Source organism: Apteryx rowi, unplaced genomic scaffold (genome assembly GCF_003343035.1).
Source record: "Apteryx rowi isolate R43461 unplaced genomic scaffold, aptRow1 scaffold_822, whole genome shotgun sequence".
Classification (NCBI taxonomy): domain Eukaryota; kingdom Metazoa; phylum Chordata; class Aves; order Apterygiformes; family Apterygidae; genus Apteryx; species Apteryx rowi.
The window spans coordinates 140121-161981 of NW_020451119.1; the positions used below are offsets into that span (position 1 = coordinate 140121).

General features: G+C 34.2%; 1 protein-coding gene across 3 annotated transcripts in view; it reads left to right on the top strand.

Annotated features, from left to right (window-relative positions):
• The window catches only part of ASCC3 (activating signal cointegrator 1 complex subunit 3), a 215357-nt gene that overhangs the window by 128036 nt on the left and 65460 nt on the right, over positions 1-21861 (top strand). For all 3 annotated transcript variants that reach the window (XM_026089597.1, XM_026089600.1, XM_026089598.1), the window contains exons 13-23: positions 701-877; positions 2950-3175; positions 6943-7097; positions 10985-11083; positions 11565-11733; positions 13681-13901; positions 15344-15429; positions 16965-17131; positions 17273-17418; positions 17521-17641; positions 19656-19798. In XM_026089597.1, the coding sequence (XP_025945382.1) occupies positions 701-877; positions 2950-3175; positions 6943-7097; positions 10985-11083; positions 11565-11733; positions 13681-13901; positions 15344-15429; positions 16965-17131; positions 17273-17418; positions 17521-17641; positions 19656-19798 (1710 nt within the window). The remainder of the gene's footprint in view (positions 1-700; positions 878-2949; positions 3176-6942; positions 7098-10984; positions 11084-11564; positions 11734-13680; positions 13902-15343; positions 15430-16964; positions 17132-17272; positions 17419-17520; positions 17642-19655; positions 19799-21861) is intronic.

The window sequence follows — 21861 nt, forward strand, 5'->3', positions numbered from 1 at the left end:
GTCAGGTCCAAATGGAAATTACTTTCAGCTGGTTCCCTGCAGGGACCAAACATTTACCCTCTTTAAATAAGTTTTACACTAACAGACTATCAGTAAATCAAAGAATATGTAGATTTATGCTGTTTTTTGCCGTGCAAGGGTCATCAGTGAGAATGTGAAATGTTATGCATTATTCAAGCCATAGATATGAATATTTCTTTRGTCATATTAAGACTTAATCTTATTAACAGTGAAAACTTTAATACCGTGAATCATAGTACTTCACAGTTTTGAGTTAAAAATGTGTTATGCCACATGCAAACTATGTAACTATAATGAATGCATTTAATGTTAATTCAAGATTGCCCTAATCCAGATGGACAGAGGTTTTACTCTGGTCAAATAAAAAATGAAATCTCATCGGATGAAGGATGGTAGGGTCAGAAGATTCAATTTTGTGGCATATCAAATTTTTGTATGTCAATGGTAACCTTAATAGATGGTGATGAATAATAAAATGTAATTGTGTCACTATTAAGATAGTTTCAATTATGGTCTATTAGCTACATTGCAGAAGACTTGGTTTTKCTTTTTTTTCCATCTTAAAACTAGATTCTCTATTTAAAAATAATGTAACTATGATATAAGAGAAATTTGATTTCAGTATAAAAGTTTTTATCAAGTTGCTGCAGCCTCTTCATAATACATAATTGTGTTTTAGGTAAGAGAAGAAGAAATAGAAGAGCTGGATACCTTACTGAATGATTTCTGTGAACTTCCTGCTCCGGGAGGTGTGGAAAATAATTATGGAAAAATAAATATCCTCCTTCAAACATATATTAGCAGAGGGGAGATGGACAGTTTCTCCCTTATTTCAGATTCCGCATATGTTGCACAGGTAAAAATAGTTAATAATTTTTATGTATCTGTTGCTATGCCTCCTGCTCTTTTCATTCTCCCAAATATTTAGAATTATATATGTAGGCCTTGATCTGCAAACTTTTTTGCACATTTTTATGCAAAGTGATTTGAAAATCAGAGCCTTTTTTTGTGTTGTTTACCCTTTAAGTAGAAAAGATTTGCAAAAGCCTACCTTAGGAGACTAGTGCATCTTTTGTTAAATTCAGATTTGATTTTTTTTGTGTGTATTATCCATTATCTGGAATATTTAGTATTTCTTGTATACATTCAGTATCAGTTGTATATAAATATTATTCTTAACTTACTGGGTTTTTTTCTGTATCTGTAAAACTGTTGCAATCTATTTTTATGTTTTGTTGATTTTTATACTTTGTTCTACAAAAACACAATGTGTTTTATTTACAAACCTTGGTTTACACAAGAAAGATGTGCTATTACAATTTTATTGCTAATACTTATCGTGTAGGTTTACATACTAGCCTATATATTTGTTTGTTGGCTTAATTTGACACCTGAATGGTTGCTAGTTTTATAGCATGTTTAGCTATTACACCAAATAATATGAGAATTGAAAGTCTGTGACACAGAACTGCTTACTTACCCAGCTAGAGCCTATCTTAGAAAGAAAAGGGTACTGCTCGAAATTTCCCTAGAACTGTGGGTCCTGACAGTCCCAGATGTGTAACAGTAAATGTATAAAGTAGGTTATAAAGCTTTACCTTTTAGGCCATCCTATGTCTCTCTCGCTTTTTTTTTTTTTAATAACATGTTACATTGAATCATTTTAGTCTAATCCACAACATTTTGGTAAAAAAATAAAATAAAATAATATTTAGTTGTTGCTAAAAATGAGAGTTAAATATTGAAAAGCATATATACTCTTGGGCAATATTTTTATGGTAATGTTTCCTTCTTCAGAAGAGTTTACATTTCATAGCACGTATAGATTTAAATAAGATAGCCTGAAATCATTACATACATCATAAAAAAAATGTGGTATTTGCACATTAAGGTCATCTTCAGTATGATTCTTTTAACCTTTGCTTTCAAGACAATTGCTTTTATTCGTCTGTCTCAATTATAGCATTTTTAGTGAGGCAACATGGTCATCTTCTCAGACCTTCATAAATTGTGCATGTAGAACAAGAGCTACAAATTATGAAACTTTTAAGTTGGGAGTGACTATTAAAAAATCATTTATCCTTTCTAAGTAGAAGAAATGTGCTTCTTTAGCAACATATGCTTCCTATCATAGCCAAATAATTTTCTACTTTTTATTCTTTTGGGCATTGCAGAGCCATTAGAGAATGATTGTATTCTATTCAATGAATCAAGAACAGAATTGCTAATCCAGGCACAGTACTGGTAGGCCAAAAGAAAAAAAAACAACAACTTTTTAACAGTGCTTCATAAGTTTATGAAAGAAATATAACTTTGTTGTTCAGGATAAGACTGGCATCTTTCCAACTTATGTTAATAATTAATTTTCCAGCTCCAAAGCAGATTTATAGAATTTGGTTGTACAGTAGGCTTGAAGGATTGTAAAAATCACTACTGTTAAACTTCTGCACCAGTGTTGTGAAATTTATTGTGAAATGGGATGTTATTATGGAAGCACAACAGAGGTAAAAAATTAAAGCTTGAATTTCCAAGTATAAACTGAGTTTGCAGGAGTATATTATATGGGGRGAGAAGCAGAAGGATACTAGGTATGGTAAGTAAATTTGATTCGGAAGTCACTGGGACTCAATCAATGTAGAACTTCTAGTGTTAGCATAACTGTGATCAAAATCCTATGGCAGACCTGCCACTACAACTTTAATTATTTGCATATTTCTTTTCATAATTTCTTTAGGCAGTCATGAGGTAGTTCTGTCATTAGACAGTGACGGAAAAATAAAGTTTTCAAGAATGTTTGAAATAAGTTTGGAAAGAAAAATCTATTGTTATGGTTTGTTAAAGATCAGTCTATGGGATCCTTTTCATTTTACAAAGAATACTTGAGTGAATTGCAACATTTTTGCTTTTTTTTTTCCTCTCTCTCTTCAGAATGCAGCTCGTATTGTTCGAGCTCTTTTCGAGATTGCCCTTAGGAAGCGTTGGCCTGCAATGACATATCGACTACTGAATCTCAGCAAAGTCATTGACAAGCGGCTGTGGGGCTGGGTGAGCCCTTTGAGACAGTTCTCAGTGTTACCACCATCGGTCCTCACAAAGTTGGAAGAGAAGAATCTCACTGTAGACAAGATGAAGGACATGAGAAAGGATGAAATAGGTGAGAAATCAGCAATGCTGGTCTGCTTAAACAAGTAGTAAACTATGGGCAGGCTTAGAACTAAATCTGAGCCACTGAATAATAAACCCACTCTGGTCTGGAAGCCATGTAAACATATTATTATGGTATTATGGCCTGGCTAATATAAAGGTATATTCAGTCTCCACAGCTTGTAATATGGCTGCACAGCTTTGAGGGTGAGACTGACCCATGTCCCGCCAACCCAGAACRCATATGAAATAACCATGTGTCTGAATATGCTGATATAAATCCTATGATTCTTTTTTTGCTCACACTATATAATACACTACTATAAAAGGCATCTGTTTACTTTTGCCAGTTGGCAAAATCTCGCCATTTATTATTTTTTTCTGAAATACTATTAACGTGAAAAAGAATGAAAGCAGATTATTATGTCCAGGTATACTATCAATAAATGGCCTGCTTCTGAAACACTGCATTAATTTTCATTGAACATGGAGAATTCATTGTCACTGGTGTCATTGCAGCAAAACCTTAATGGAATTTTTTAAAGGATTTGACACATTGATAATGAGAAAATCCACAAGCCTACTGATAGAAATAATGACAATTTCTAGTATGTGTGTATAAACTGTCGTGCATAAGCTATTTACCAGCTGGTTGAAGTTGAAAAGCAATTCCCTGTGTGCAGTATCTTTCTTCTTCCTATCTTAAGTGTATTTCTTCTGATTTGGGGGGGGGAGGAGGAATCCTTTAGATCTTGGTCTTCCCTCACACCTGTTACACAAGGTTGTCAAGAAGCAAAAGGCGATTTTCAAAAAAATCCTAATTTTAAAAAGAAAATACACTTTAAAATCACTGCTTTTTAGAAGGTTATGGCTTCTGACTTGATATTTCTCTCAGWTGACAAGAGAATGCATATCTAATTTTGGGAGCTTTGTGACATGCCTAAAATTAGGTTGGAAAAAGTTGAACCAATATTAAAAGTTTACAGAATTTGAAACTGTGTTTTTATTTAATAAGTTAAACCAAGGGAGTATAAGAAAATTTCAAAAGCTGACTTTGTTTTTTATAATATATATTAATTTTAAAGGTATTAAAAATAAAGTATTATTTAAATGCTAGCTTTATTGTGCTTTTTTATTCATAAGCTGTATCTCACAAGTTCTTATTTTGTTGTGTACTTGTGTAGCATTATATTAACACTTAAAACAGTTGTCAATGAGTTGTATTAGTGCTTTTATTCTTTTCTTTTTTATGCTTCTTTCTCCCTGTCTCTGCCCTTGGCAAAGCAAGAAATTTTTGTTAAGATACATGACCAGATTTTCTCTTCCTTCAGCTTAGTGGAAGTAGTACTTACAGGATGGAAATGTGGCAATATACATATAAAATGCTACATGAAGGGGCTTTTTCATATTAGTTTAGTTTAAAAGTAGTTGAGGCTTAGGATTTCACCTGGTTTAGGTGAAAATAGGTCATTAGTGACTATATGTAATGATATTTCATATTCATTAGCCTTATAAACAACAAGTAAGTTGATTTGTGCATGTCTGAGAAGTACTGCTACTTGACATACTTCTTCCTGTGTATCCTCTTTTTCTACCACCAAGGCTTTGAAGAAAATGTTTGCCTGGCAGCATGCTCTCCTATTTTCTTTTTTTTTTTATTTGTATTTTAATTCAAGGCCATGTTGAAGTGAGAGAAGGAGTAGCTTCCAGTTGCTGGCTTGTTTCAGTCTGCCTCCTTAGTGCTAGTTTCAGTGTGAGTGCTTCTTCCTTTTTAAACATCGTTGTGACTTTGGAGATGGAATTAAAAAGACAGGAGCTAGCGGTCTAACTTGTTCCATGTCCGAGGAAAAGAGAAGAGCGTCCGATGGGTGCCAGCAATCACTGTGCATGAACAGGGTGTTGTCTGCACAGATCCTGGTTTCCAATATGCCATGAATTAGACAAGAATAATGTCCTCGCATATTGAAATGTAACCATAAAGTTTTTGAAAAGCCAAGAAATCTGTTGATATCTGAGGAAAACTGTTCTGATTTTCAGAGTCCAGTTGAAGGTCTTGTGGCATAAGCAAAATTTCAGCTGCTTTTGTTCACTATACCTGTCTTTCAGGTAGCCAGCTTTTGCTTGGGAGGTTTGCATAATTCTCAAATGTTATTTGTAGTTTCTCTTAATACAACTAAAAAAAGAAAGAAAAAGAGAAGAGATTTTCACAGTGATTTTACATGAGCAGAAGTTGGGAGAGACATTCACGCTAGCAGATATGTGTACAAACCCCCAGTGGTGTGTTGTACAAACACAGAAGTTCACCTCACGCATCATGGTAGAGAAAGTACTTTTTTGGCATGAAAAAGGCGACTTCCCTACATAAATGTACTGAACCAAATATTTGAATAATTCACACGACTTGTGAAATTTTACCTGTAATTGCAAAAGCCAGCAATAGTGCAAGTGTGCTATAATGCTGCCTGTATTATGAACTTGTACCAATGTAATTGTTTTGATTTTTAATAGTTCATTTGCTGAATGTGCACTTATTTTACAAATTCAAACTAAACTGATTAAATATGGGATAAAATTTCTAGATTAGGGATTTCCTTCTTAAGCAAGATCACTATTCAGTACCTAATATTGTAGATAAACACCTGTGTCAGGCAAAATCTGCCAATTTGTGAAATAAGAAAAACTGAAGAGGGAAAGTAAAAAGAATTGCTAATCGAAGGTTGCTAGGCTTCTAAGTTTAGTGCTAAATGTTAAAATATCAAGAAAAGATTTGTATCACCTTTTCTCTTTACACACAGTACAAATTATAGGATTTCTCTCTATATGTCTTTTTTTTTTAATCAGAAAGGGTACATGGGAAACACATAATGGCATCAGAAAACACCAGCAGCCATTTGTAAGTAGTTTAATAGTGAGTACATAAAACCATTCTAGTTACATTTAAAATATGTTCCAGATTATTATAAAAACAATTTCAGTGCAAATGTGGTGAGTCAACCTTCTTTCCCTAAATAAACTAGAAATTACAACATTTTTCAAGAAAAAAAAAATTGCTGCCTACCTTCTCAGTACTCTGTATTGTATTTAAAATGAAGAGTAGGGGAATAGATATTTCAGCTGTAAAATACAACTAAGAAGTAATTTTTTATTAATATAATCACTTTCTTGCCTTAGTGATCATGACTGTGATAGAAGATAAAATGTACTGCAACATTTAGTTTTTCCTTTGTCTCTGTTACACTCTGCTGTATTCCGAAAGATGAGAGCTGCTGTGAGATGTTTACTAGTTGTGTGCATTTTTAAGCCATTAACTACCTTTACTCCCTTCGGTTTTATGAAAACACAGTGTTCTGTGTACTTTCAATTAGCACATGGGAATTACAGAAGTTCAAACGTGTGCCCTTCACTAAGTAAAAGGTCAGTATTCATGCTTTAAAAAAGAACTATATGGCTTGGTAAGAGCCTGGTCAAAAAGTCAGTAAAGGCAAGGGAACTAGCTTGACATAATATGTTTTCAGTGTGAATTCTTAATAGTTATTTTAACCCTTAGTTATGGCCAACAGGGGGGTTAATACTGATTTTTCTGAGCTCTAAATTGCTAATTCAAGTTAAGTATTACAAAATACTCAGACATGCCAGGTCAAGAGAGTCAGACATTTGCACACCTAWCAGCAACACAAGCAAGCAACAACACTCCTCTCTGAAACCCTATTTGAAAGTTGGAGTTGTATTATTTTCCCTGTAAATGCAAATTTGTTACACCTAATGTTTTCTTGGCAGGTCATATGCTGCATCATGTGAAGATTGGGTTAAAGGTAAAACAGTGTGTCCATCAAATCCCCTCCATCGCAATGGAAGCAACGATTCAACCAATTACCCGCACGGTGCTCCGCGTTCGGCTGAACATCGCTCCTGACTTCATGTGGAATGATCAGGTAAAAAACAAAAATAGAAAAGAGGTGGAGGAAGGAAGGGGAGAGTTCAGCTACCTCCGGCGATAAAGGTGGTGATCACCAGGAGAGCTTCGGTGTTTGGATAAGTTTAAAAACAAAAAAGATTATTTTAGCTAAAAAGCAAATTTGATAATAAGAATGGTATGATCTTTAAGAATTTTGTGGAAGAAAACACCCAAATGTTGTTTTTTTATCCCAATAACTGTAACAGGATTGCACTGCTTAGAACATGCTGAAACAAGTGATTATACTGAAAATTAATAGCAGTAGGTCACACACAGATTTCAGGGTTATGTGCTCAAAAAGGAGAAGCAAGAAAGAGGGATACGCAGATGGCTGTCTGAACTGTGAATGAATGACAGACTCAGAAAATGTAGCCTTAAAACACAGTTCATGTATGCCAAGTTCTGCTGCTCTTTATGGCTTTACAAATGTATATTCACAAGGTCGGTGCCTTTTTGTACTAGTTCTTATCTGAACAGAAAAACTGAGATGTTTGGAATTATATGCATCCGTGTTTTATGGTGCAAATTTAAACGCAAGGAGTTGCACTAGTCAAGCAATTAGGTATACCCCTACCCCCTACCTTTGGATTCAGAATCTGTTAATTAGAAATAGGTTTCAGATAGATCTAAATTAAATACAAATGTCCACATGGGGGCATCGTATTGTTGCTGGTATTTCTCCTGAACTTTCTACAGAAACAAGGCAAAGGTATCCAACAAACAAGCATATTTGTCTTTTTCTTCTCTTAGGAGATAAGAGAAATTATCATTCTGAAAATGGCTATTAAGTTTCTGTTCTTTTATTAAAAATTAAGTTTAAAATCCCTTAGATCCCAAATTTGCTTTAATCACAAGTGAATTAAGTTTTTATTCCATAAACATTTAGATGATTTTCCTTGCCTAAAGGCTTTTTCTTTTCTTTTGGAAGCTTCACCAAGATAGTGAATGAGAGTTTAATGATCAAAATATAGGAAGATAGTTTTTGTTTGCCACATAGATATATTACAAAAAAATTTGAATGTATTCCTAATTCAGTATAACTGCTGCCTTATTTATATGCAATATTTAAGAATGCCAACAGGCATTTTAAGGATTTAAACAAATCTTTATCATTCAGTCTTTTATCCATTTACCTATGCAGCTTCCACAATTTCTGAGTCTATATTCTATTAAAGACGAATAAAACCTGTACTTCTAATTAAACTCTATCTTAATAGTAATAATACGAAGTAATTTCTGAATCCATTCTYAGATTTTTCTACAAAATCTAGCTTCTTCTAGATTGTTCTAATTTGAAAAGGGCTCTGCACAGTATTCTACTCTCATATTTGAATTCTGACCATCTAAACATATGGCAGAAAACAGATTTTTGCCCAAGCTTTGCCATGACCCCTTGGCACAGTATTCCTTAATGGCTGCTTTGGAAACATTATGAGCATTTTGTCAATTCAACATACGAAGCTCCTCTGGTGTGAATTTCTATATTAGTACTCATCAGAACCTGCAAACTTTCCAATGTTTTTGTTAGACTTTTTTATTTTTGTCAGTTTTGTTGAACTTGTTGTTTCTTTAGTAAATGAAACTTCTATTGCAGTAAATAGGCAAAATGATTTAAAAATTTAAAAGTCATTAAACATGAATAGTTGTCTTTTAAATTCARCCACTGAAACTCTGAAAACGCTTCTCCATCATCACACAGTATTCTCCCAAGCTACTCAGAAGACTATAGAAACTTATAGATATAGCTGTAACCGGCACAAAAACTATCTGGCAAAAGTTCCCATTCAAAAAATGGGTAAAATCAGAACCGACATTAACAGAAGAATATTATTAAGAACATTGAGAGAAGAATATTATTAAGAATATTAAAAATCAAAATACTAAACTTAACTGAAACACCTAGCTTGCCTACATTTTTACTGAATGAAACAATAATAAACTGGAATTGATAGCTTGATTATTTAAGGCTCTTCCTTTACCTGGATACTTACTGCTAGGACAATCACATCACAATTTTGCAGTTGTCTTTGCTAGAAAAAGACAAGAAGATATGTTTTGGAAGATGTGAGATATGACATCATTTTGATCTTTAATGGCTGTAGTTTTCAGTGCCAGGAACCCTTAAGTTTAGTTAAAGTCTGTGAGCCAGATCCCAGCGAAATATATTCTTACTATATTGTTAGAACAAAGGCACTATTAACATAGCGGACAGGGCAAGTAAACCTTATTGCAATGTGAAGGATTTCACTAGAGATGCAGAACCATGCAACTAATATTAATTAGCCTTCCATCAAGTCATATATCAGACATGCAGTTTTAGGGCACTGGTTACCCAAAATACAGGTAGGCATCAGTTCTTAAGAGCTCCCCAGGGTTCTTGAGAATTGTTACTGCCGAGCGAGGTCGAGTTGCTTGTTCCCTCACTGCCCTTCTTTCCCCATGCAGCTTTGTCACTGAACTCTCCAAAACAAACATGCTGTGGCAGTTCATAATAAAATTTCTGAATTTTGAACTTCCTCTCCTGCTTTAATTCTTTTTCTCACTCTTAAAGTCTCCTATGCTCTGATGAAGTAATAATCCCACTAGGATTTTCCAAAACATCACCTGCAGTGAACTGTGTCTTTCTGCAGTCTCGCTGCCTGTCATGTCTTTAGTTCCCACTGAAGTTGTTAATGAAGTACAAATGTATTGAAAGTGAATGACAGTAAGTTGTTTCTGTCCATCTACTTATCTACTGTGCAATCACGTTAAAAAAGAAACAAAAACACCTTAGTTCTACAATACGTTCCTTTGTCTCAGAAAGATGGTGCAGAGAGTGTTTTTACAGCACGTGCAAAATAATGAGTTATGCTGAAAACAGTAGATTATGTAAATTGATACTAGATTCCCACAGTGTTAAAATTGCTTTTATAAGTAACTGTGCACTTTGTGTTTCCTTCATGTTAACCAAAGTTTAGGAATAATTCCAACATTTTTTTCACTTTCATACTTTTTTGTACCTTCTCACAATCCTTAAAAACCTAAGAAATCCAACCTCATTTAATAGTTTGACTTCCATATTACTTTGCTATGCACTTTTCCCTTTTTCTTCCATAGATACTGTCAAGTAAAATGCTTGTACGCTGGCCCAGGGGTCATTTATTCTGACAAAGAAACAAAAATACTTCTGGACTGAGCATCTCATGTAGCTATGCTTTGTGGCTGCCATTGCAAAATAATTCGTTAACAAGATTACAGGTACACATGAAAGCAAACTAAAATCTAAGCTGGAACACAATGTTGCCTGATGGTATAGGAATCATTAAGAGCCAGCCGTCTCTATGTTCTCACTTCAACCTGTACCAGTGAATAGATCACACTGTAATGTTCTTAATCCACTAACTGTATCTTTTTGGAGGAGGGGGAAAGAGAGAGGAGAGAGGAGTGTCAGAATTTGGTATCCATTTTTTCCTAAGAAAATGCAAATGTGTTTGTCTGAAAAATAAGCAGTGGACAGCAGCAGGCAATCCTTCTCTGCACAGAATCTGGAGACAGAAGYGCAAGGAGAAAAAAGAGGGAATTGTTTTTCAGGAGCCTGGAAGAAACCCTGGGAATTCAGTCTTTTTATAGACAGCTGAGGCACTAGCTTCAGTTACATTTATATCATGTCCATTTATATTACATATACATTAACAAACTTTTATTGAAACATGATCTTTTAGTAGACTGATCTAATTAGAAATGTTATCTTGCTCTTATCTCCGATTTCTGTTTTTTTATATTCCTTTGTAAGACTACATCACAGAGAAATATTTCCCAATAGACCTGGCAAATCTTGAGAACCTCATTACAACTACAACACAGCTATCTTTTCTTCTCTTAAAGGTACATGGCACTGTTGGAGAGCCCTGGTGGATATGGGTAGAAGATCCTACTAATGATCACATTTATCATTCAGAGTACTTCATCATTCAAAAAAAACAGGTAACAGATTTTATTCAGAATATCATAGTAAGGCAAAAATAATGAGATGGGAATTTGTAATGTCAAACAATATTTTGACCTAACGATTTTCAAATCAGTAGCACAGCTTTCAGTTTCAGGTGTTCATAATAAGCTTGGGCTTCTGCAAAAATGTTTCTAATCTCAGATATCTCTTTTTTTCCTCCTCCTTTGGTGGGACAGTTATTTCCAGATGAAAAAAAGAAAGTTTGTAATATCTTTGTCTATTAAAAAAAAAGATGAAGAGGAGCTTCATGTTTACCTTTTGAAGTCCATGGAATGAAAGTCCATTCCCAATGGTGAAACGTTTCATACAGACATGTGAACATTCTGCACCTGAAGTTGCACACATACACCATTGCTTTGTGTTTGTAATGCATGTGAAAGTGAGGCAAACTGCATGATTTTTAAAGTTACTGGTTTGTCTGTCCTGTAATTATTCTCCACACAATGTTTACACTAGGTCATTACTAAAGAACCTCAAATACTGGTGTTCACCATCCCAATTTTTGAACCTCTGCCTTCTCAATATTACATTCGAGCTGTGTCCGATAGATGGTTAGGAGCAGAGGCTGTGTGTATCATCAATTTTCAGCATTTGATTCTTCCAGAGAGGCATCCACCTCACACAGGTAATTTCAAATTTCATCATTTTGTTTCAACTCCTCTTGTTCATACAGATTTTCCTTATGATAATGCAATAAATCTCTAACCCCTACTTCATTATAGAAAAGTGTATGGAAATTCACTTTTTGTCACATATTTGTATTATTGACACCATTTCTCCACTAACTTTAAAACTCTCTGAATAGTTTACTAACCTTAAACTCTTGATTAAAAAGCAGCTTATTTTGTCTCAGCTTTTTGGTTACCTCAGGTTCAGTATAAACCATAGCAAAATTGAAACTGTCCTATAAAACTAGCCAAATCTGTATGCTGTAATATGTATTTTCTAAGTACTTATAAACATTACATTTCTTCTATGATGGTTCAAAATTAAGGTAGGCTGGATCGTTATATTCTAAATGGTATTCTGCAAAAAGAAAAATCATAAGCAATTAAAATTTTGAAAATATGAAACATTTTACCTTTTTTTTTTTTTTTTACTAAAATGAGTTCATCATGGCAAATCACTGAAGCATTGTTACCGTACTGAACATCTAATTTCAACTCAGGACTGCTGATCAAGTCATGGTCTCCCCTCCCCCTCCTTTTTTTTTTTAACACTTGGCACAGAAGCATATGTTTGTGTTCTTTGCTTCTTTTTTTCTGGATACATAAATTGCTTTATACATTCGTTGTGCCTGATGTCATTGTAAAACCTTTCCTGTGTAATCACATTTGGCTCAGCTAGCAGTCTGTGAAGTGAGCGCATTCAGAAATAGGCAGTTCTCGTACGGTGTTGTCCTTTGGCATGCAAAAATTCACATGTGTTTGTGAAGTGTTTAGCTATTGTTATACTGTACCTACGCTGTCTGGAAAAGCATGTGTAACCTTTTTGTCTAATTGACTGATCACTGACTACTATTCAGAAGAAACAGAAAGATATTTACACATCACCAGTTATGGAGCCTCTAGGATTTATGGTAATTGATTTCAATTCCCATCTGGTTCCCACTCAGCAATGAAGTACGTAGAGACCCTGCTAGGCAAAAAAACTTCTTTCTCCTCAACAGAGCCCAAGGAATCACAGTTTTAGTGGGAATGATAAAACAGCCATAAGGTATCAGTGAAAAACATGTGAAGAATATTAGGCATCATTGCCTCGGTAGATTTTATGACTCCCATATCATACCTTAATGTGAAGCACCCTGAAAGACAATGAGACCTCCAGCCACAAAAAAAAAAAAAAAAAAAAAAAAAAAAAAAAAAAACCCTTCAATGAAAGCATCTGCATAGCAGAATCACTGCAGTCTCTTTAATTTGGTAGGATTCCAAATCCAATCTGGTTATATATATCATCTTCCAAATTCCACAATCTCTAATTGTTTGGATAGCAGATGCCTTCAAGATATGCCGAGGATCATATATTGAAGGGCTGTTTGTTCATTGAGATTATATCTTTAAATGCATTTTTAAAGAATTAGAAGTCAAATCTAGTTGTACCCATCTGATTTGTATTATTTCATTGGCCTAGAAAGCCCAAAGGATCCTTCTTAAGTAGACTGATTTTTTCTTGTATCTGAAATATGCAGACTATGTTATCCTGTGAGTCCACATTTAGTTAGCATAAGAAGCTGTACATATATAATCTAATACAGTGAGTTTAGGACTTATTACAACTGGTTAAAAAAAGAAACGGCTTTAAGAAAAAGATTAATTTATGCAAATGGTTGATTTCAAAGCTATCAGAATAGTAACAGTAGTACTTCAAGAAATACTTTAGCTTTTCATTATTCCTCATCACAATTAACAGTGGCTGAAATGAGGGCTCCATGACATATGGGATATTAAGTAAAACAATTTCCAATGTAGGATGTTTTCCACTAAAGCATTAGATAATATCTTTAGCTTCATAATAAAGTATGTTGTGTGATACCATCTACTGTCACGCATTCATGATTATTTTGTGTTTTTAGAGCTCCTTGATCTTCAGCCTTTGCCTATCACAGCCTTGGGACATCAAGAATATGAAGTCCTGTACAAATTCACACATTTCAACCCTATCCAAACCCAGATATTTCATACAGTTTATCACACAGACTGTAATGTACTTCTTGGAGCACCAACAGGTTCTGGAAAGACTGTTGCAGCTGAATTGGCCATCTTTAGAGTTTTTAACAAGTATCCCACATCAAAGGTTTGTAAAATAGATTTACTAGAATCATTCAGTGTAGGTATCTTTTTGAGCACTCCAAAAGCCTGGAAAGGCTATAGCAAACTGAATTTTACTTTCTCAAATTTACACCTGTATGTGTACAAAATGGTACTGCATGATGTATATTATGGTTTTATATCAACTTTATATATTGATCAGTGTAGAACTAGAGTTAAATCTAAAAGCATGCTATATAGGCATACTGGTTTTCCTTTTCTGTAGTTACCTGCATTTAATGTTTTCTAGAAACTTTTTGGTTATCCTTTAATCTTCATCTACTAGCAGTAGTCCTGTTGCACAGCTATTAGTTGCCCCCATGCAAAGACAACTAGCTCAATCTCTCCTTTATAACAGACAAGTTGCAATTAATTATTACAAGCCAATTCTCTATTCCAGCCTGTCTTTATGTTTTATTTCTTAGAACAAATTGTCTAAAAACTGAACAGTTCACCACCTGACGTTTTGTATTCAAAGTGAATATATGTCTGTATCTTGACTTAGCCATCTTGTCATCTAGCCGGCTTTAAAATCTTTGGAAAAGATATTTGTATCTAACTGTGAGATTTAACCAGAGTAACCTTTGAAATTAACAGAAATCATGTACATAAATCCCTTATTCGTCTTTGAAATATCAGTATCTTCATTTAATACGTTAGTCCAGGTTGAGGTGAACAAGACTTGGATACATTTGGATACATCTGTTAGACTTAGAATTAGGCAATTGTTAAAGGCATGTATTCTTTTAAGTTTTAATAATGTAAAGAACCTGGCTGTGTAGTTTTAAAAGAGTATGTGAATTCTTCATGTAGCAGTTTCTTCACATTCAAATGTACATCAAGCTTCAGAATATCTAATCATAAATGTGGAAATAAACATTGTATCTACATGTCAGGGGGGTATTTCCCCCCACAAAGTGGGCTGCTTTGAGGAAAATAGTGTGACTTTTTACTGAAGTTAATCAGTTTTTAATTTAATTTGTAATGTTTTAATAATTAAATTATGTAACTAGAAATCAGGTAAGCTATTAGTTCCTAGAGTTTCTGATTATTTCTGTTCTAGAATGTTAGTTTCCAGGTTTTATAGCCTTTTGTTAAAAAAAAAAAAAAGGCCATATTTATATAAGTGATTTTCGCTTTGAAATGGTGTGATAAGCACTTCCATTTCAAGAAATTACTCTTTGTGTTTCTTAATTCATCTGCCTGTTAATGGCTCAGGGAACAGAGCAATATTTTAAAATGTTAAATCTGTTTTAATTAGAATCCTGTTGTAGGTTATTTAATGTACTCATACCTCAATCTTTTACAGATAATGAGCTTGTTTAAATCTTACAAGTATAAAATAAAACTKTTCCTTGTTGGTGCATTTCAATAAAGTAATTTAAAAAAATAATAAATAATTTCAATTTTTTTTTTTTTTTTTAACAGGCTGTGTACATTGCACCTTTAAAAGCACTCGTTCGTGAGAGAATTGAGGACTGGAAAGTTAGGATTGAAGAAAAACTTGGTAAAAAGTATGTTTCTTCTTACCTAATCAGAGAAATGAGAAGCAAAAGAACAGCCCATCAAGTATGAATAAAATCTACAGAATACTTCTGAGTATTTCAAAGTAGATTTGATTGTATAATATCCTTCAAATTTCTAATAGTTAAACAAATGAAAAATTCTCTCTGTATTCATCATAGTGATAGCAAAAGCAAAAATAAAAATGGGATATACTTTGATACCCAGCTATTTTCATTCTCAAAACTTGGCAGCATAACATATATGAAGATCAGATTTCTCTCTGCAGTATCCTTGGAAATTGAAACTACAATTCACAATAAGCTTTCTGTAGAAATCTCTGTTATAGAGGACCTCATATAAGCTGCATGAACTGTATACTAGTATTCATATATTACCCTTCATGTATAAATTAAAGGATATATTTTTTTTCCCTGGACACATGAATTTCTTGCTGATCTTATCAGGTGTTGGAGTTCAGCCATTACTTAATGATGTAAAAGGTGTATCAATCCAGTTGATGCTTTCTGAAATAATATTTTTTTGAGTTAAAAATTACACCCATAGGATGCATTATTTAGGGCCTTTTGTTTTCTTATGTACAGGTTTTTTGTAAGTTAAACCTCAAAAAGTGCGACATTTCAATAGAAGGAGGTACTCTGTGTACACAGAACTACCCACGAGATTCCTGCTATTATCATAGCACTGCCTTATCAATTGGCAATATCTGGGGGGGGGGAGTTTTTTTAATGGGTTATGAGGATAAATTAACTGCCTCATAATTTTAAGATATTTTCAGGAAATATTTCCTTTGTGAAATTGACTCTATTGCTTGTGATTTAAATGTTGATTAATGGAAAATAAGCATTACTTTGTGGAATTTCCATTAGTTGTACTAGGTACAGAATGTGTCATAGAAATGTCAACAATTCTATACCTTCAGTCTAAAATGATGGATCATCTTAAATACTGTTTTGTAGAAATCAAAAGCATAATAAGGCAAACAATTGGAAAAAAACTCTGTTAACCTTCCCCAAAAATGACCCCAGGATAATTTCTGCTCTAGTCTTAATGGACCTTCACCAATAAGTGCAGATACACTGCAGTCTAACCTCATTATTCAAACTGGAAATCTGTACGGAACAGCATGCAGCAACTTTGTTGTTTCAGAAAGCCTTCCTGCTGGCTATGGCAGGATGTTTGATTCAGATTATATCATACTAATATTCATATATGATCTTCATTTTGAATAAGGAACCATGGATAGTTTGGGACTTGTATTCGCACTCATCTTTTTCTATGGTTTTGCTAAGGAATAGTATTTGGTATTTAAACAGTGTTTGCTAAGAAAACAGACAGGTTTATTTGCTTAAAATGATTCTGAAAATCTTGCTAGAAGTATTTGACCAGAAACAAACCAACTTTGTTTAATTTTGTTTTTTCTCTTGTTTAGAGTTAATGTTTGAATACTTCTGATCCGAGTTGTTCTAAAGCTTCATAAAACCGAGTTTTATTTTGTCTGCAAAAGTATCTTACTCTATTACAGGGTTGTAGAGTTGACAGGAGATGTGACTCCCGATATGAGAGCTATCGCACAAGCTGACCTGATTGTTACTACCCCAGAAAAGTGGGATGGCGTCAGCAGAAGCTGGCAGAACAGGAGCTATGTTCAGAAAGTTTCCATTCTTATCATAGATGAGATCCATCTGCTAGGTGCGCATGTTTTGGTTTTGTTTTTAATCAGAAGTGTTGCTAAATTTGAAAAAATGTGCTCCTACTTCCGATATGAATATACTTTTTGACATGCAAACCTTTTCTTTTTAGCCTTTTCTAAATGGACTTTTCTTTTACTAGGGGATGAGAGAGGCCCAGTACTGGAAGTTATCGTGTCTCGAACTAACTTCATCTCATCTCACACAGAGAAGCCTGTAAGAGTAGTTGGTTTATCCACTGCGTTAGCAAATGCCAGAGACCTTGCCGACTGGCTAAATATTAATCAGGTATGAAAAGCGTTTCTGAAGACGGGTACATGTTTGTGCTGCAAGAAAGCAAAAAGAAGATAATTCAAGATTAAACTTGAAAACAAATATGCTTGCTTGTAGATGGGTTTGTTCAACTTCCGACCATCGGTACGTCCGGTTCCCCTGGAGGTGCACATTCAGGGCTTCCCTGGCCAGCATTACTGTCCTCGCATGGCTAGCATGAACAAACCTGCTTTTCAGGGTAAGCATCAAGCTCCCAGGCCTTTTCTTCTTTCTGCAAAAAAAAGTGTGATTCTGAGCACTTTACACAGTTCATTTGCAACACATTTACAACATGTGTTACTGTATGTTCTCCTGGCATGTATAGGAGGAATCTGCTTCTGCTAATGAGCCAAAGCCATTTGTCTGTAACTTAAAGTGTGCTGCAAATGCAACATATAACAGTGGAATGTAATGTGTTTAGAACAGAAGAATGAAATTAGTGCTAATGAAAGGGAAATAAAATGTGTTTTCTCTTAGTGTTTGACACCATACAGAAACATTTATGTAAAAATATCTGAAATTTAAAAAGTAATAAAACCATTCATATTATTAATCTGCTGAGGTATTTTCATGTGGACCACTGTATGTAAGCATTAAAAAATTGTGAACAGAAGTTGCAAGTCAGACTAACCTCACATAATTCTCATTTCAAAGCAATAACCATAAAATTCAAAATTTGTAGTGCATCCAGATATGCTTCTGTTTTCAATTTTTTATTCTTAACAAAGCTGGCAAGCAGGACAGATTTAAGAAAAACTCATATTTTATTGGAACATTTTTTGTTTTGGTTACATAAGCAATATTTATTATATCAATTAAAAATAACCTCCAAAATAAATTTTGTAATGTGAACTGCTGTTGATTGTGAGGTGACTTTTTAGCTGCTTTAATTAGCCTTATGACAGAAGAAAAGTATTGATTGTGGACTAGAGACTAATCTTGACAGCTCAGATTATTTACACCTCCACAAGAGCATTGTACAAAAACACTAATGAACAATAAATCTGTCTTGGGTTGTTCTGCCACACCTGTTCCTGAAGCGACAAAAATCCATTAGATGCTGGGTTTTTAAAATATATAGATATATTGGCATCTATAGTTGTAAAATATAAATACATATGAATTATCCTGCCTATTTCAATAATTTCACAACTGTAAAGTGTGGATATATGCAGGCGCACATGCAGAGTAGTATTCATGATTCGGGGGACAGTATGTGGTGTGGATAGTATGAAACAGTTTTCATAAATTGACAACGAATGCATAAAATTATTTGGTAGAATGAGGATTATGTGAGGAAAAAACGCACATAAAATGGGTTCATAACAGATTTAGAGAGGGTATCTGAAACTCTACATACAACTCTATACTTCTAGTGCTTGATGATATTAGAAAATCTGTAGACATATGATTTATTGAGGGCTTTTTTCCCACTTGTTTGATATGATATAGTTATGGTTATTTTAGCATTTCCATTGCAACTCTTACTCCTGAGACCATAAGAATTTTACTGCAATTTGAAACTTCTCAAGCACAGGCTTAGCAAGAAAATGCTTTTTTAAGAAGTCCTAAAACATGATTGGTTTAAGTATTTCAGACTGATTAGTAAACAACAGAAGCAGAGCTCCTTTGCACCCTTATGCCCACCTTTCACAGCAACTGTTGAAAGGTCACTTTCTAGCTTAGAATTCTTGCCAGTGCTTAAAAAAAAAAATGGGTCTAGTCTTTGTACCTTTCTTTTCCTTTTTGGTATCTTGGAGCAGTCTTTTGCAGGCAGACTTCCGTTTGTACAGTCTGTGCTCTGGGTCAGCCAGAAACATGTAGCTTTGGACCTTGGTGGCACTGTGCCTGAGACCACATGCTGTAACAGGGTAGGAAGATGTAACATACTTATTAGGCTGAGATAGAAAAATGTGCAAGCTTTGAGGTCTAGAAGCTTGTCAGGGTTTTGTGGTGGTTTTTTCTAACTGCTTCTCTTAAACTTTTAGAGTTATGGTCATCACCAAAGTAGCAGGGCAAATTGAGTCAGACTCACCTAAGCACAGATACATGATTTTTGATTCTGAGATGGCTTATGCACAGCTCAGTTGTACCTAGCTAGCAGAATAGAGACCAGGTACATGTACCACTGCTGCTGCTTTTGGTATTGCAGAGAGAAATCCTGATTTGTGTCATTAAGGGGCCTAATTCTCAAGTTCTGTTTTCCTCAACAGCTATTCGGAGCCATTCTCCAGCCAAGCCTGTTCTAATTTTTGTGTCATCCAGACGTCAAACGAGGCTTACTGCCTTAGATTTGATTGCTTTCCTAGCTACCGAGGATGATCCAAAACAATGGCTGAAGATGGATGAAAGAGAGGTAGAATAATTTTACCTGTGTTAGTTGTGTTTTGCTTTTAATTTTATTGATGTTTGGTTGAAAAGGAAATATATCTGAAACAGAAAAGTGATCTGAGACTAGATCTTGCAGCAGCTACGCATATGCTAGATTTCATGTATTAAAACTAGTGTCAGCATTAAGACTGTACAAGCATCTTTGCAAGATCTGAACTTTAGAATGCAAATCCTTTTATCTTTGTTTTTCCTGCATATCTATTTTTAATGCTAGTTCTATTGTGTCAGACAACATGCATCGCATGGTACAAGTCTTTGATACAAAGATAAGACAAAGAATAAAAGAAAGAGGAATACTGTTGTTCAGAGTTTACAGATGGAAATCTGTGGCGTATAAATGTTAACGTTGGTTGGAGCTGGAATTTAAACCACATTTCTTTCAGTGTTTTAGGAACAAAACTGTCCTCATAAGATAACTCGTGTGTGTGTATATATGTATATATATATTTGTTTATACACATATAAATGTCTGTATACTCCATATATGCCTGTCCATTTATTTATATATATATGTATATATATATATGGACTATACATATGCATAAGTATATACTGCAGGCTAGCAGATTAGAAATGGTTCAGTTTTGTGTATTAATGAAATAACTAGACATTATAAAAATATAATAAAGATACTGGCAGAAGCTATCTCACAAGAATATTAAGATTGCAAAGTCAAACACTCAGATGTAAAGAAATGCTGGAATTAAGGTTTATTTGGTATTATTTTCCTGTGATATAATCTTTAATTACATTTTCTCGTATTGTTTGGGGAAAGAATCCTTTCTCCATTTGTTGCAGAATGGGAATGATGTTCAAATAATAAGCAACCATTCAATATTCTGTTTTATCTGTATTGTTCAAAACGTACACTAGGTTTTATTTACTGCACTCAGTCCTGCACCTGCTCTGAATACAGAATTATTTATTTCCTCCTGGACTAATGGTCCTGATTATAGTATATCATTGCTTCAAAACATTTTTTTATTATTATTATTATTATTATTATTATTATTATTCACTTCTCCTGGATTTTGGAAGTTAGCTTTCTCTAATGGTTCCAGACCTTCTCATAGGAATTTCTATTATAATATAGGGCCAAAACACAGCGAAACACATGGCCTGTAAATACAGCATCCAGATTATATATTCAACAGTTCTATGAATATTTATACAATTGTACATCAAAAATTATATGCCAAGAAAAATATAACTTTCTAGATGAAAAGATTATTTGATTTTGTTCACTCTTTGCAAAAAATAGTGTAATTTTCTGTGCGATAAAACATAACATCTGTATCCTTCGTCTTTTGGATGGATTTTAGAATGGAAAATAGATGTCTTGGCTGACTCCTAACAAGCTAGCACTAAAACATGTCTTGATCTGATACTGCTTTTCTAACTGTACAATCTCCATTTAACTGGTTTTCTTGAGCATAACAGAAACATTTCACAACAAAATTATTACTTTCCTAGTAGAGTACACCAATACATTGTGYTAGTTTACTGTAGTAATCTCACCTACAGTTACAATATGCAGCACGTGGGCTTGCCCTAAATGACTTGCATTACTCTGTATAGTTTTCCCATGTGCTATGAGTCCCCACAGTCCCTAAACGAACCATTACTGAAGCTTCTTCACTTATGAAAGAGCAACTTGCTGGAAAAGGGTTTTCCATTAAGAGTCTTTGAATTTGAAACTTCTGGCCTTTTAGCCCGTCAGAGCCTAGATATTTTCACCTGTTTCAGAATACACCTCTGAAGTTTTTGAAAGAGGAGCCAGTAAGGACAAGCAGACTTTGCATTTATTAGTTTAATAATTTGCTTATGATTTGTATCTGAATTAACAGTCTCAGTGTTTGGAGCATAACAAAGGTACCTACTGAGTTATTCAGTTCTGATTACATAAATATAAAAGACTGAGGACTGAATCCTAAGTTGTTCTATCTTACCACTGTTATGCAGAACACAATTGTGTCTGAAGTACCTTCAGGTTCAAGTGGACACTTCTTTAGGTAATTATTGGACCAG